Here is a 13,497-nt window from a genome sequence, read left to right as displayed (position 1 = left end):
ATGTTCTTCTAAAGGGGCTTTTCCTTGTAGCTATTTAATCTGAAGCACCGGGACTGCAGTGTATGGGGCTGGCAACTGTACCTGTTGGGACACGGTTTTCATTTTCTGGCACTCTGTAAAAAGGTAAGTATGCAGCTTCCTTCACCGCCTTGTCTGCGGCATCGGTTCGAAGGGCTATTGGATAAGTATGGTTAGTATGTGCAGGTCAATTAACTTGACCTACCTTTGCAGACAAAGTTAACGCTTCAATTAATCTGGATAACAGAGCACCATTCTGGACAGGGGTCCCATCAGATCTCCTAAACCCGCTTCTCTGCCACCTTGATAACCCCAAATGAACAGTGGAGGTGACATGAGCAGAGTCTGAATAAATATTGACTGCCCTCCCCTTATTAATTTCTAGTGCCACTAGTTCTGTCACTTGCACAGAGTAAAGCAAAGGCAACAGTCTCTTCAATCTGGCCTGGTATTCCACATCCACAAAGCCCACAATGGCTGCACCCGTATGCCTCTCGCTAGTGTCCTGATTGATTGTTGAATACACATCAACAAAAAGTACCTCACCTCCCTCCAAGGCATCCTCTTTGAAATGTTCCTGCATCACTGGGTCTAGGAGTCCACTGTAGTACGCTAAAGGCTTGTGGCCTAGCAATGTTTGCTGGGTCAGGACCGCTGTCATCGCCTGCCCATTGAAATGAGAAAACATGAAATGGTTTCTTTTATTTCGGGGTCCCCAAGACCAGAGCATTACTGATCGCCGCCTTCAGTTCCCGAAAAGCAAGATGCCATTTTTTCAGACCACTCTTTCGGACCTTTCACCTTCTGTACTTCCTTAAGCCTCTGCAGTAACGGAACTAGATTAATCAAAGATCCACAATCTACAATAGTTACAGAATCCAAAAGACTGCTGCATGTGTTTCACTGTGACGGGATGAGGTGCATTTTGAACTGAGGTGGCTCTCTCTGGCATTATCTTCCTTCTTGCGGACGATATTACTTGGCCTAAATATACTACCGCTGTCTAGCAGTACTGCAATTTCTATTGGTCTAATATGTACCCCTACTCCGCAAGCAAAGTAAGGAGCGTTACTGAATCTCCTCGATACTGCTCCTCTGAAGTGCTACAAACAAATACATCGTCCAGGTACTGAATTACGCTACTGGACACATGGAAATACCCCAAATCCATTTGTACCACCCTGTTAAAGGCACTCAGAGATTCACAGTACACATGGGGCAACCTTGTGCGCTTGAATCTCGGACCAGGATACGTAAACGCTGTGAGATACTGAGAATCAAAGTGAGGTAATGAGAATCGAGGTGTAAGTGGACAGAGAAAAATGCATTTTTTTAAATCAATCAAGTTGAAGTGGGTCACCCAGTAGGGATATTACAGAGAATGGTGACAGGATTCGGTATCATCGGAAATTTATATTGATGGGGCACAAATCCTGGACCATCCTCCAACTGGACATCTTTGCTTTCTTCTCAGGGTAGATGGCTGTGTTACATGGGGACACAGAAGGTTGTATTGTACTTCGTTTCAACAATGCCAAAATGGTCTTGTAAGGGAAATCCCTTTGTCCGCCTCTCTAGACCTGGGGTACTGCTTAGCCCGTGGTAATATAGCACCAGGTTTCAATTTTTGATTGCACTGCCCCAACACTCTTTAGCAGCCCATGCCATGAGGATTACTGGTACAAAAATGGTCCAGCACTTTTCCAAATCCTCCTTCCAATATGGCAATGTATTTTTTACGATGAGCATGGTATGTGGTACTTCCCTTTGCTCTACCGCTATCTGGCAAGGCACTCCAATTTAAAAAAACATCTCTCCTGTGTCTTCAGTGTCTTCGAACAATTGATCGTCGGACACGTCACTTATTGGTGAGGTTGGATCGATGCACAGAACTGTGCACCACTCTCTGCCATCCTCACGTGTCCCTGAAAGAACCGGCCTGTTCTTCTTGACCACTACTGCCTCTAAATAAAATCGTAACAATGATGCCCGGTACCTCCTGCAGCACAACAGGTCAAAACAAGAACTCAATTGGTATCTGCTATGTGCGATTTCTGATCCCAGAAACCCAACTCAACAAAATATTTACCCCCATAAAGAAACCAGGGTGCATGTATAGGCAACCCGCTTATTGTGCTGTCGCTACAGTATGCATACAAACGCGCTGCTTCTCTTACCAGATACAAACCTGGAGTGCAGCATACCATACCTTTCTATGTGAAAGCAATCAGTATTTACAACTTGCTCAAGAGGCCTCTTCCCCAAAGATTTGCTGAGGTGTCTGTACAATACAACAAAGGGGCCGATACATTCTGAGTACCTACCTAAATACGTAGATCTTCAGTATAAGGAACAGACAGGATAGCCGCAGACAATCCCTGTGTCTCAATTTTTCTGCCTTGTGTTATATCGTGGTGGCACTACCAACAAGGAGAAATTCAAGTTTATTCTGTATAGAGTTACCTTTAATGTTTAGATACACAATGGTACATGGAATGGCTTGTGTCTGCATTCCATAGGGAAGCTATGTGTTTATTGCGTGGGGAGATGGAATGTTTGGCTTTGAAGTGAAGGACAGTTGCCGGAGTGGAGGGAGGCTTGGGGCTGCTATATGCAACATCCTGATTGTTTCTGAAGGAACAATAAATTGCTTTATTTCAACTCACCGTCTCCGGACCTGTTGATATAATACATGGCAAGGGGAACTCACCTTCTTTAATGCAAGATTTTGTAGCCCCTCTGTCGACCACAAATGAGAATGTTCGGTCACCTACCTGAACACCTATCCGGGGTTCCTTTTCCAGGAATGAACACATCAGAGACCCCTGTGGGCTGTCCTACCCTTGGTACATATTAGCAAAGGGAAGAAAAAAAGAACTCCATCCAAAAACGCTTACTCCGGTGTCATGATTAACCGTACCATGGGGTAAAGGAATTTTCTGCCACATCTGTACCGGTGCTTGTGCTGGCATGGTTAGTGGGATCCCAGAGGTCTGTGCAGCCCCAGTCGCTATGTTCTGTTCAACCCATGCCTGCTGCGATTGCACAGAGCCTGGGGCAAATGGCAGAGTCTGGGAGTGCAACTGCAGAGCTCCCACTTCAAAGTACTGTGACCTATATCGACAATCCCGTGACACGTGTGACAAGATCCCGCATGACCAATGCATCATATCCCATTCACAATTAACTACACTGAATACATATGAAATTGCAACATCGCACCCCGTTCGCCGCACCCCCAGTCACAAATATGGCACGCGCAACATAAACCCCTCTTGATTGTGGGGAACTTTCTTGATTACCCCAACAGTATCATGGTGCAAGCAACAATAGAAGAAGACTTAGACGTCTGTTCTCATTGTGTACAGTGCAACAGGTTTTATCGGTTTAAGCTTCAAGGGAAGTTCACGGTTTCTGGATATGGAGTTGTAAAATGGAAGGTCATATTCACTTGTGCAGTTTGAAGTGAGAGCTAGGACAAATGGTCAAGAAAAGCCCCAGGCATGCATCTTTTTTGAAGGAACTCGTGGTAACAGGCGTCAGACATTACTATAATGTAGATATTATCTGTCATATCAATTTAGTTAATTTGCACAGCCAATAAACACATGAAAAAGTGAACTTACAAACGTGCACAAAGTATGTGTATTATATTAAAATGTATATTACAAACATTACCTGTGAATTTGATCTTGTCTACTAGAGCGAACAGGAGCCAACCCATCTATTTCATCAAAGAAGATAATAGAGGGCCGCATCAGATATGCCTGCAAAATGGCAAAGGAAACAACTCAATAAAAAACATCTACAGTAACTAGATGAACAGTAACATGCAAATATAAGGTAACTGTTTAATATTCACAGGAGAAACATGGTCCTAAGGTGGGTTTTAAGGGGTCAAACATCTGGCAACTTCAATTAAATGCCAGTGTAGGTTGCATTATGAATTGCACAGTGAGTGACGGAAAGTCACAAGATGCTGTTTTGCGAAATCATCAAAGCAATCTCATGGTTTCTCTGCTGGAGTACAGATTAGTTGTTCCTGGATAAACTGTATTCCCATATCTCATCAGGGATGCATATACAAATGGGCCCAATGGAAGACCTTAAATCCATCAGGGTTAGTTTTCCAATCTACTTCTCCAGTTTTCCTAAGGCGGGCAATCTAATATCTACCTGTGAGCATTCCACTGGTTGGTGGCAATCTATCAATTTCAAAAATTCAGCCTTGCTGCAATCAGGGGATGAGGCCACCAGCTATCCCAGTTTAAAATCTAATCAGTGTTGCTGGTGAGTGCTATGATACCAAAAGCTATACCTCTGGTTTGAAACCCAAAAGGCTGGATTTTTTCTGCCTGGGTTACAGGACATTTCCATGGGAAATCCTCATCTGAAACCTCATCAGGGACGTACATACAGATAATACTCCTTTGAAAAAAGACAAATCAAAGGTCTGTGAGGGTCAGGGTGACTCTGGTCACCTAGCGTGCCAGTGCAATTCATTGCACAGTATGCTCTGTGGCTCCATTTAGTTGCTATTCAACTTTGTAGCATTATATGGGAGGAACAGCCTGCTGCATCCCAGGGGATAATCAACAGTGATAAGTGTCAACCCATTAGCAGGGCCCACTGACAAGAACAGACACTATTAAAACGGAAAAGTGATGGGATATAGATGTTGCCAAATATGGTCACAGTAACCGTCTGTAACTCTGCACTTGCAAGAAACCAGATATGTGCTGCTTGTGATTAGTGTTTGGGATTGCAGCCTGAATCGACAATTGAAGGACCATGAGAATATCTGTAAAGATATAATTACTAAACTGAACGTGTAGAGCTTCAGTACTGGTGTCTCCTATAGATTCAAATACTTGTAAATCTCCCCAAGGTCTGGCAGTCCCAGAATTATAATTTCATGCTTTGCTTTAGGATTTGTGAAAAACCAGAGGGTGTTTCACAACCTAGTACCCAAGGATCCCGTACTAAGGTGGTCAGGGAAAGGCCATCGCTTTTGGATCCCTATCCTGCGGGTGGACAGGCGAGAGAGGATCACCTGGTTAGGGGGTACTCGGGGAGTGGGGCAGAAGCACCCGAAGGTGAGACATGGTATCCCCCCTTTTCCACATACCATATAACCCCTGTCCCTGCTTATTTCATGGGAAACTACAACTCCCATAATTCTTTCCCACTTTACATCGACAATACTACTGAGCCGAGGAAGATGAGGAATGAGGCTAAAACGATTACCCTTACTGATTCGCAATGGCTCCGTCCCTATAACGAGGCGAGGCAGAGTCAGGCACATAATCCTAAATATGCAAACCGTCACTTGTTAACACTCCCAGTCAGGTTCGGGGCAGATGCGAACCAGGCTATGGAAGTTGGAAGGCCATGGGGCTGATCGGCAGATGCAGAGAAGGAGAGAGAGCCAGGCAAGAATTCAACACTTTCTGGAAGCCGTAAGCGTTCCAAGATTGAAACCGAGTGAGCGGAAGAGAGAAACCTTCAAGTTACTTGGAAAGCGGCCTGCGACCCTCCCCCGGGTGAACGGCAGAGTTGGGGAGGAGCATAGGAGGCGTTGGTAACTGCCTTGACTGCTGCATGAAGAGCCTTGATGAATTAAGACCAGTTAATACGACCAGTAAGTTATCAAAAGCAACAAAAGCCTGGTTTGTGTTAATAGCCGAAAGTAACTAACTCAAAAGTTGGAGGTTGCGCAAGGGCTGATAAAACGCATAATGGGAAGGACAATTGCTGAATTGTAAAAGGAAAGGCTACAAAAGTAACAGAGTGGTCCTGTGAGGCAAAGTCGCACATTCGAAAGTCTCTGAATTGTTCTGCGTTGAAATGTATTCCAATGGGAATCAAAGGCAAGAAAGGCACTGAGTGTTAGGCAGAAACCTGTGCAGTTCCCTTAGGGACCACTGCAAAAGGCTTAGGACTACAGGTGTTGGCAGTAAACCCAATTGGTAGCAGTCTGTACCGCCCAGATTTACCTGGTAGCTGTGGCTGAGCAGCCAGACTTCTCTCAAGAAGAGTTAGACAGTATATAAAGTATACAAGATAGGTACCAAAATACAGTAGCACAAGCAAACACTGACCAGAGCTTTGGTATAAAAGTATATAATTATGTATTTAAAAACACACTTTGTAAAATACACTAACACTACTATGGCAAGCAAGTTCAAACACAGTCACTATTAATATATATACATCCCTGATCACTTATTGAAAAGTCTTAGTTAAAACACCACTTATTTTCAGCCAGAGGTGATCGCTTAACCTAAGATGGCACTCCAATAAGTTAATAAAAAAAGGGAGGAAAAAGGCAGAATTTAGGAACATTCACAATAACAACACTTTAAGAGAACCAGAGCAAGTCAGAAAAGGCTGAGTCTACTGAGGAGCAAGAAGGTCATAGGCCAGGCCCACTCTTGGAGAGAGCAAGGCGGAATATGTCCAAGATCACACAGTTGAATAGTACTTTTAAAGCGTCTTTGCAAATCGTTCAAAAAGGATTGGATCAAGTCAGGAAAAGTTAGTTAGCAGGTCCCAAGTCACCCCAGGATAGAAAGTCAAGGATTTACAGGACACCTTGAACAGTCTGTTGCAAGGGAGACCAGGCGGGACTCAGTACCTGAAATGGTGAGAAAGCTCCAGCGGGGGCAGTTGTTCCTGGCAGCGGGTGCAAGTCGGTGCGTCATCCAGGGGAAGAGAAGATCTCGACGTGGAGGAAAGCTGGAGGTCGTTGCACTGCCAGGGAAGAAACCAGCCGCGGAGTTTCCCGGTTTAAAAGGTACTACCCTTTTATTCGCGGTAGTGGTGAAGCGTGGCTATCCGGCCACCGGGGTGCTTGGCACAGGCGATTCGACCACGAGATGATCCAGGAAGGCGAAAAGAGGGCGAACTGGTTATCCCCCCCAGTCCAGAGGAAGAAGACTCTCCGGGATGAAGATCTTCTCTGTTGTTGGGAAGTGGTGAGACGTTTCAGCAGGGCTCCACCAGTGGTGTCGTTGTTGCAGGTCGGCTCAGCTTCTCGCTCTTTGGTCCTGTGGCGACTTCTGAAGTTCCAGTCCCCAAAGCCCTGCTTTTATGCAGAAAACCCCCATTCATCAGTCCTAGCCGTCACTCAAACATGCTAAGTGGTGAGCCAGGCAGCTCACCACTGGGCCAATCACACAAGAGTGCGACTTGAGTTGCCGAGGCAACTCAGTCCAGGGTGCCTAAACCCCCCCTCCCACACATCCTGTAGACCCAGACAGTGGCACCACTTTTGGAGGCTTCTGTGGAGAAGCCCGCCAAAAAGTGGAGCAAAGGGCTCGACTTGGTTTGGAGTTACAGAGGCGAACACAAACGCCATTTTAAAACCGAGTCCTGGCAAAAAGACCCAACCGGGGAATAAATATTAAATAAATAAGCCGGCGGTATCTTTAACATTGCACCAAAAAGTGGTGCGTTTAAATTGAATGGGAAAATCCCATAGGAAATATTCTGGTGGAATATTTTGCGTGGTAACCACTGCCACCAGCCAGAAACTCGACGAGGGGGAACTGCACAGTGCCCCCTCGAAAAACAGACCCAGGGGCAATCTAATTACCCCTACCAGTACTTCCACAATATGATGGTTTGCACCGGTTCTGTTCACAATTTAAGACTAGTAAAGTCAATGGTGACTTTACATGCCCTGGGACACAGTAGTCAGTCCCAGGGTATGAAGTCTCTGTGTTACTGCACTGAGGGTGCTGTGTAACACAAAAACCACATGAAACCCTATGGAGTAAAAGAGCCCATAGCCCATAAAACACATTACAAAGTCAAAGGATATCTCAAATCATGTCTAAGAGTGGGAGAAAAAGAGTCTCACTCTTAGCAAGAGAAAAAAATAAACCCCATAAATGCAGCAAAGCTGCTGGGGGGCTCACTAGGTTTGGGAAATTAGCCTTAACAGAGAATTCTCCCTAACACCGAGTACAAAAGAAAGTTCAATACGTGAAAAGCAATGTATATGAACTTTGAAAGAGGCCAAGGGGGCGAAGTAAAAAGAAAGAAATACCAAGAAGTATTGGCGTTGCATATGAATTTTGAAAGAGGCCAAGAAGGCAAAGTATATGAACTTTGATAAGAAACAAGTACCAGGAGGCATTGGTGTATTTCAAAATAAGGAAGATTGTGAACTGTATTTGGATTGTTTAAAAAAAAAAAAAGAGAGAGAAGTGTCATGCAGAGGTCTACGCAAAAACCTTGCAGTTTCGAAAGTCTTCAACAGTGAAAGACACCCAAGACAAAATGTGGGGAAGGTAATCTCCCACAAGGAGAATAGACAGGCTCGAGCCCGGCAGAGGGAAATCTATGTTGAAATGTGGGAAAGTAAAAGTGGAACTGTGTTTATGACAAGGCGGATGAAGCCTGAGGAAGTGATTGAACTACCAGAAGCTTGACGCCCAAGCCTGAACTGTTGAATTGTACCAGTAAGCCAAAGTGTGCAAGACTGATAGTACTGCGCCATCTACCTATCCTTTTTAAAGAAACTCTCAAGACCCCCTGGGGCTGAACGTGGGGAAGGGAATGGTTACTGAAGGCCTTCTGACATTTGTTTTGAAACACTAATTTCCTTTTGTATTCCCTCCGAGCGTCCTCCGCTGTGTTCTTCTCTCCAGCTAGGTGAACTGCCGATAGAGAGATTCCTTCTTGAATTGCCCAGAACCAGAGCTGCATCGCCTCTCTGCACCGTGGCAGTGACCCTACGCCTCCTCTTTTGTTGAGGTAGTGCATGGCCACTGTGTTGTCATTATCAGAACATTTTTCCCTGTACTGATGGCAGAAAAGCTTTCAGTGCTAGCCTGATTGCTCTCAGCTCTAATAGGTTGATGTGTAGTCTGGACTCTGATGGAGACCAACAACCGCTGATGGTTAGGTCGTTGGTATGGGCTTCCCACCCTGTGAGCGAGGCTTCTGTGACTAATGTCATCTCTGGCCATGGTTGCCAAAACATTTCTCCTTTCAAGATGTTCACCCGACAGGCCCACCACTGGAGGTCTCATGCTACTCTGTTCGGGATTTGTAGGAGATCTGACATCCTTCCTGAGAATTGCAACCACTGGGTCCTTAGCGCCCACTGGAGAGATCTCACTCTGAGGCGAGCCTCTGGCGCTAGAAAAATGAAGGATGCCATGATGCCGAGCAACCACAAAAAAAAAATAATAATCAAAGGCTGGTAGACTATTGGCATTTTGAAATCTGTTCACCATCTGTAGAATATCTTGAGCCCTCAAACTCTGGTGGTGAGGCTTTTCCCCAGGGATGTGTCCAGAACTGCTCCAATGAACTGGAGTCTCTGTGATGGTATCATATGTGACTTCTGTAAATTGAGGGAGAAGCCCAGCTTGTGGAGGAAGTGGCAAACATAATCTAGATGGATCTGCGCTTGTTCCGGGGACACCACTCTGATCAATCAGTCGTCCAGGCAGGGGTAGACATGAATCCCTCCCCTCCTTAGACTCGCTGCCACGACCGCCATTAACTTGGTGAAAACCCTCGGGGCGGGGGTCAGCCCAAATGACAGAACCTGAAATTGATAGTGAGAGCTGCCAATGGCGAACCTCAGGTACTTTCTGTGCTTGAGATGGATAGGCACATGAAAGTAAGCATCCTGAAGGTCCAGAGATGCAAACCAATCCTGAAACTGGAGTGCCTGAAGGATCTGAGACAGGGTTACCATCTTGAACTTGTCCTTCCTGAGGAATTTGTTCAATTCTCGTAAGTCCAAGATGGGTCTCAATCCTCTGTCCTTTTCTGGTATTAGGAAGTATGCCGACTACCAACCCTTGCTCCTCCCCGCTACAGGTACCGGTTCTATGGCACCTTTCTCTAGCAGGTCTAAAATCTCCTGCATAAGGAGCGGGTCTGGAAACTTTAAAGAGTTGCTCCCCGGTGGATGACTGAGGAGTGTGTATGAAAGGCAGGCAGAAACCTTGGCCAATTGTCTCCAATGCCCAAGCATCTGACATAATAGCCTGCCATTCTGTCAGATGTTGAGTTAACCTGCCTCCTACTGGCGTTTTGTATGGAGAGACCTCAGAGGGGTTTTGGAGCAGCTGGCGCAGATGCTGAGGGTAAGGCAGTACCTGCTGATGCGGAGTTGGTACCTTTGACCCGCCCACCACAGGTAAATCGTCTCTGGCCCCTTTGAGCTGGCTGCCTTCTGCCTTTTCCGAATGAAGAGTAAAAACGAAAGGGCTTTTCCCTCCAGGACGTACCTGCGGGGCAGTTTGGAGTTTGACGAATTGCAGCCCCAAGGGATTTGGCTGCCACTTTGCAATTTCTCCAAACTGTCATCAGCTTTCTTGCCAAATAGAGAGGTGCCGTCAAAGGGGATATTTAGAAGTCTGGCTTGTACATCAGGAGCAAAAGCAGATTTCCACAACCACGCAAATCTGCGGATTGTGATACTGGCCGCCATGGCTCGGCTGATGCTGTCAGCAGAGTCGAGACCTGTTTGGAGGTACTCGCACAACGCATACTTCCCATCCTTGATATTCAAGAATGAGTCTCGTTCCACCCCTTCTGGGAGACGGTCAGCCGCCTATGAAGCGCACGCCCAAAGGGTGTGGCTGAATCTCGCTAGCGTGCAAGTGGGGTTAACTGACTTAAGTGCCATGCTGCATGCCGAGAAGACCTTTGTGGCTATGGCGTCAAATTTCTTGTCCTCCCTATCTTGTGGTAGTGTGGGGTAGACCGATTGCCTGCCTGACAAAGTCGCAGCCTGTACTACCAAGCACCTTGTGGTCAGATGCTTAGTTAGGTACAGAGGATCCGAGGCAGACGTTCTGTATTTTGCAGAGAGCTTTATGTTTACTGCAGGGTTAACCTCCAGTGTTTTCCAATTTGCAGTTATCTTTCCCTGTAGTGCTGCATGAAAAGGAACTTCTTGAGGTCCCTTATGTATGATGTCTGTTAATTCATCTTGGTGAAAAAAGAGTGCAGGTGCGGACCACTCCATAATTCTAGCCATGAGAGATCTAGAAGACATCTGTGCATGCTTCACAGGTTCTGGTTTGCAGAAGTGATCCTCTGGGGAGGCATCTATGCTACTGGCATCCTGTAAAGACTCCCGATGATCTGTCAACCTGACTTCTTCTGATATTAGCTCCTATGGAATAGGAATTCTTGTAGATTGGAAGCCAAAAGGCCTTTCATTATCAGTCTTTCCCTTCCTCATAAATGGAGGACAATGCTCTGAGGTAGCCAGAGCGTGGGTAGGAGTAAAACACATTTCAAGTGATGAAGGAGCCAACTTGGTCGACACTGCTTGAGCTAGGGTTGTAGTCGTCGATGTAGACCTCATAGGTCTCGACAAACTCACAAACTGCGTCGACATACTCAAGTATGGCCTCGATGTAGTTGAGAGAATCGGAATTCGGCTCAATGTCGTTGATGGAGTCAAAGTCCTTTTGGACGCCTTCAAAGGATCCCTCGAAGCCTCGGGCGCAGATGGGGCATGAGGTTTCGATGACTTCCCTTTCGTCGGGGACAACAACGGCGTCGATGGCATAGTTGTGTGCGTCGAAAGCACTGTCGATGATGCAGTCTTGTGTGAAGGGCTCTTGTCTCTACTCAAGGGTATGTGACGCTCTTGAGGATTTTTATTTGCAAAGGTAGACGACTCACAGCGTTTCTCTTTTTCGGGTCTTTCACCCAGGGTATCACCTCTAGGAATCTTGGAGGGAGACCAGTCCGTGTTCTCAAAGACCCTTAGCATTTATTTGCAAAACTCTTCCCACTTAGCTGGAGAGCTGTGTTTCGTGGGGCAGGTGACCCTTTCTGGTGAATTGGAAGACGAAGAGGAAGGTGATCTATAGCGCCTCTTCTTGGTATGTCTCGATCTGGATAAGTGGTGAGAACCACTTCGAGATCGAGCGTGATGGTTTACTCCGATGACAAGGAGACAAATGTCTCGAATCTGCCGAGGACAATTTCGACGGGGTAGAAGGTTTAACGGTCTTACCTTTTCCCAGCTTCCCCCTACGCTCCCTCAAGGCTTTCACCATCATGGACATACATTCATCATACTCCGAGCACGGGTGCTCTGGGCCCAGGCACCACAGGCAGACTCTGTGGATCGGTCATCGACATCTTTTTAACTCAAATTTTAGTTTTGCTCATAAATTACACGAGGCTACTGACCACAGCGTACCCAAAGAAGCATGCCTCAGATCTAATCTAGTCGCCGGGACAGGAGTACCATGAGGTAAGCTTAACATTGAACGCAGGATCTTTCCTTCTAATTTGCCAATTGCCTGTACCCATTTCCAGGGGAAAACCTCCAAGGCATACTAATTGTAGGAACAATTGATATTTTGTACGCTAACATTTTTGCTTCTTTTGCATTTACCCCCTAGGGCATCTATCGTCTTCCTCAAAACTAGCCATCTCCCTCATGCTTTTTGTGTTACTTCCTCTAGGATGGCAGTAGCCAAAAACGTTGCCCTTATGGTGATTCCCAAGTATCGATAACTATTGGTGGTTTCTACTCTTTCTTACCCTAACAACCACATGTTATGTTTATTAGCAACAGTTGTTCAGCTAAATACCATCATTTTTGCTTTTTTGATATTTGGCTTTAAAGACCGCTCCGATGAAAAGGTGGATAAAGCAAGAAGTGCGTGCTGTAAACCCACTTTGGTCCGGTCAAGGATCACCACATGATCTGCATAGGAAATGCATACTAGTCCCTTATTACCATATTGAGGGGGGTATTGTGTACTTCCACCCCAATCTTCATGCCAACAAGGAGAGGTCGATGTTAAAAATCAAGGGGACTAAAGAGCACCCTTGCTTCAGACCCCTACGAGCAGGGACAATATCTGAAAGGGCCCCATCCTGTGATAGCCTGATTTTTACTGCAGTATCTCCATAAAGTGCTTTTATAAAATACAAGAGGGAACGATCTATTTCCCAATCCTCTAGCATGGTCCACAATTTCCCTCTGTCAACAAAGTCGAACGCGGATGAATAGTCCACGAACCAGGCAAACGGAGCCAGCCCCTGTTTAACTTCTAGGTCAGATATCAGTGTCAACGGGGTCCAGATAGGATGAGTTGTTGAACACCCCTTTCTGACCCCTGTTTGATAAGTATACCTTTTTTGGGCTACCGACTCCATGAGTAGTTCCAATAAGATATTGGCAAATACCTTCCCACTACAGTCTAGCATTGACAACAATCTGTAATTTTCTGGCCTATCCCTCTGACCTTTTTTTAAGCACGGGGATCAGGATGGCTTCTTTCCATGTCTCTGGGATCACCCAGGTGTGGCATACCTGTCGGTACATATCTTTAAGCGTGCTAGCCCAGAGCTCAGGATCACTTTTCAAAGTCAAGTTGTTTAGGCCGTCCGGGCCCGTGGCACTGGATGATTTTATTTTCTTGATTCTAGCTACCAAATAAACTGTTTTGATGTATTCGCACACTTTGCTATTTT

General features: G+C 45.9%; 1 protein-coding gene across 4 annotated transcripts in view; it reads right to left on the bottom strand.

The window, feature by feature from the left end:
• ATAD2B (ATPase family AAA domain containing 2B) overlaps positions 1 to 13,497 on the bottom strand; it is a 3,113,054-nt gene that overhangs the window by 2,036,810 nt on the left and 1,062,747 nt on the right. For all 4 annotated transcript variants that reach the window (XM_069605879.1, XM_069605877.1, XM_069605876.1 and 1 more), the window contains exon 13: positions 3,697 to 3,785. In XM_069605879.1, the coding sequence (XP_069461980.1) occupies positions 3,697 to 3,785 (89 nt within the window). The remainder of the gene's footprint in view (positions 1 to 3,696; positions 3,786 to 13,497) is intronic.

The sequence above is a fragment of the Ambystoma mexicanum genome, chromosome 4p (assembly GCF_040938575.1).
Source record: "Ambystoma mexicanum isolate Mex_15411 chromosome 4p, UKY_AmexF1_1, whole genome shotgun sequence".
NCBI classification, from domain to species: domain Eukaryota; kingdom Metazoa; phylum Chordata; class Amphibia; order Caudata; family Ambystomatidae; genus Ambystoma; species Ambystoma mexicanum.
This window is presented reverse-complemented; position numbering and strand designations above follow the sequence as displayed.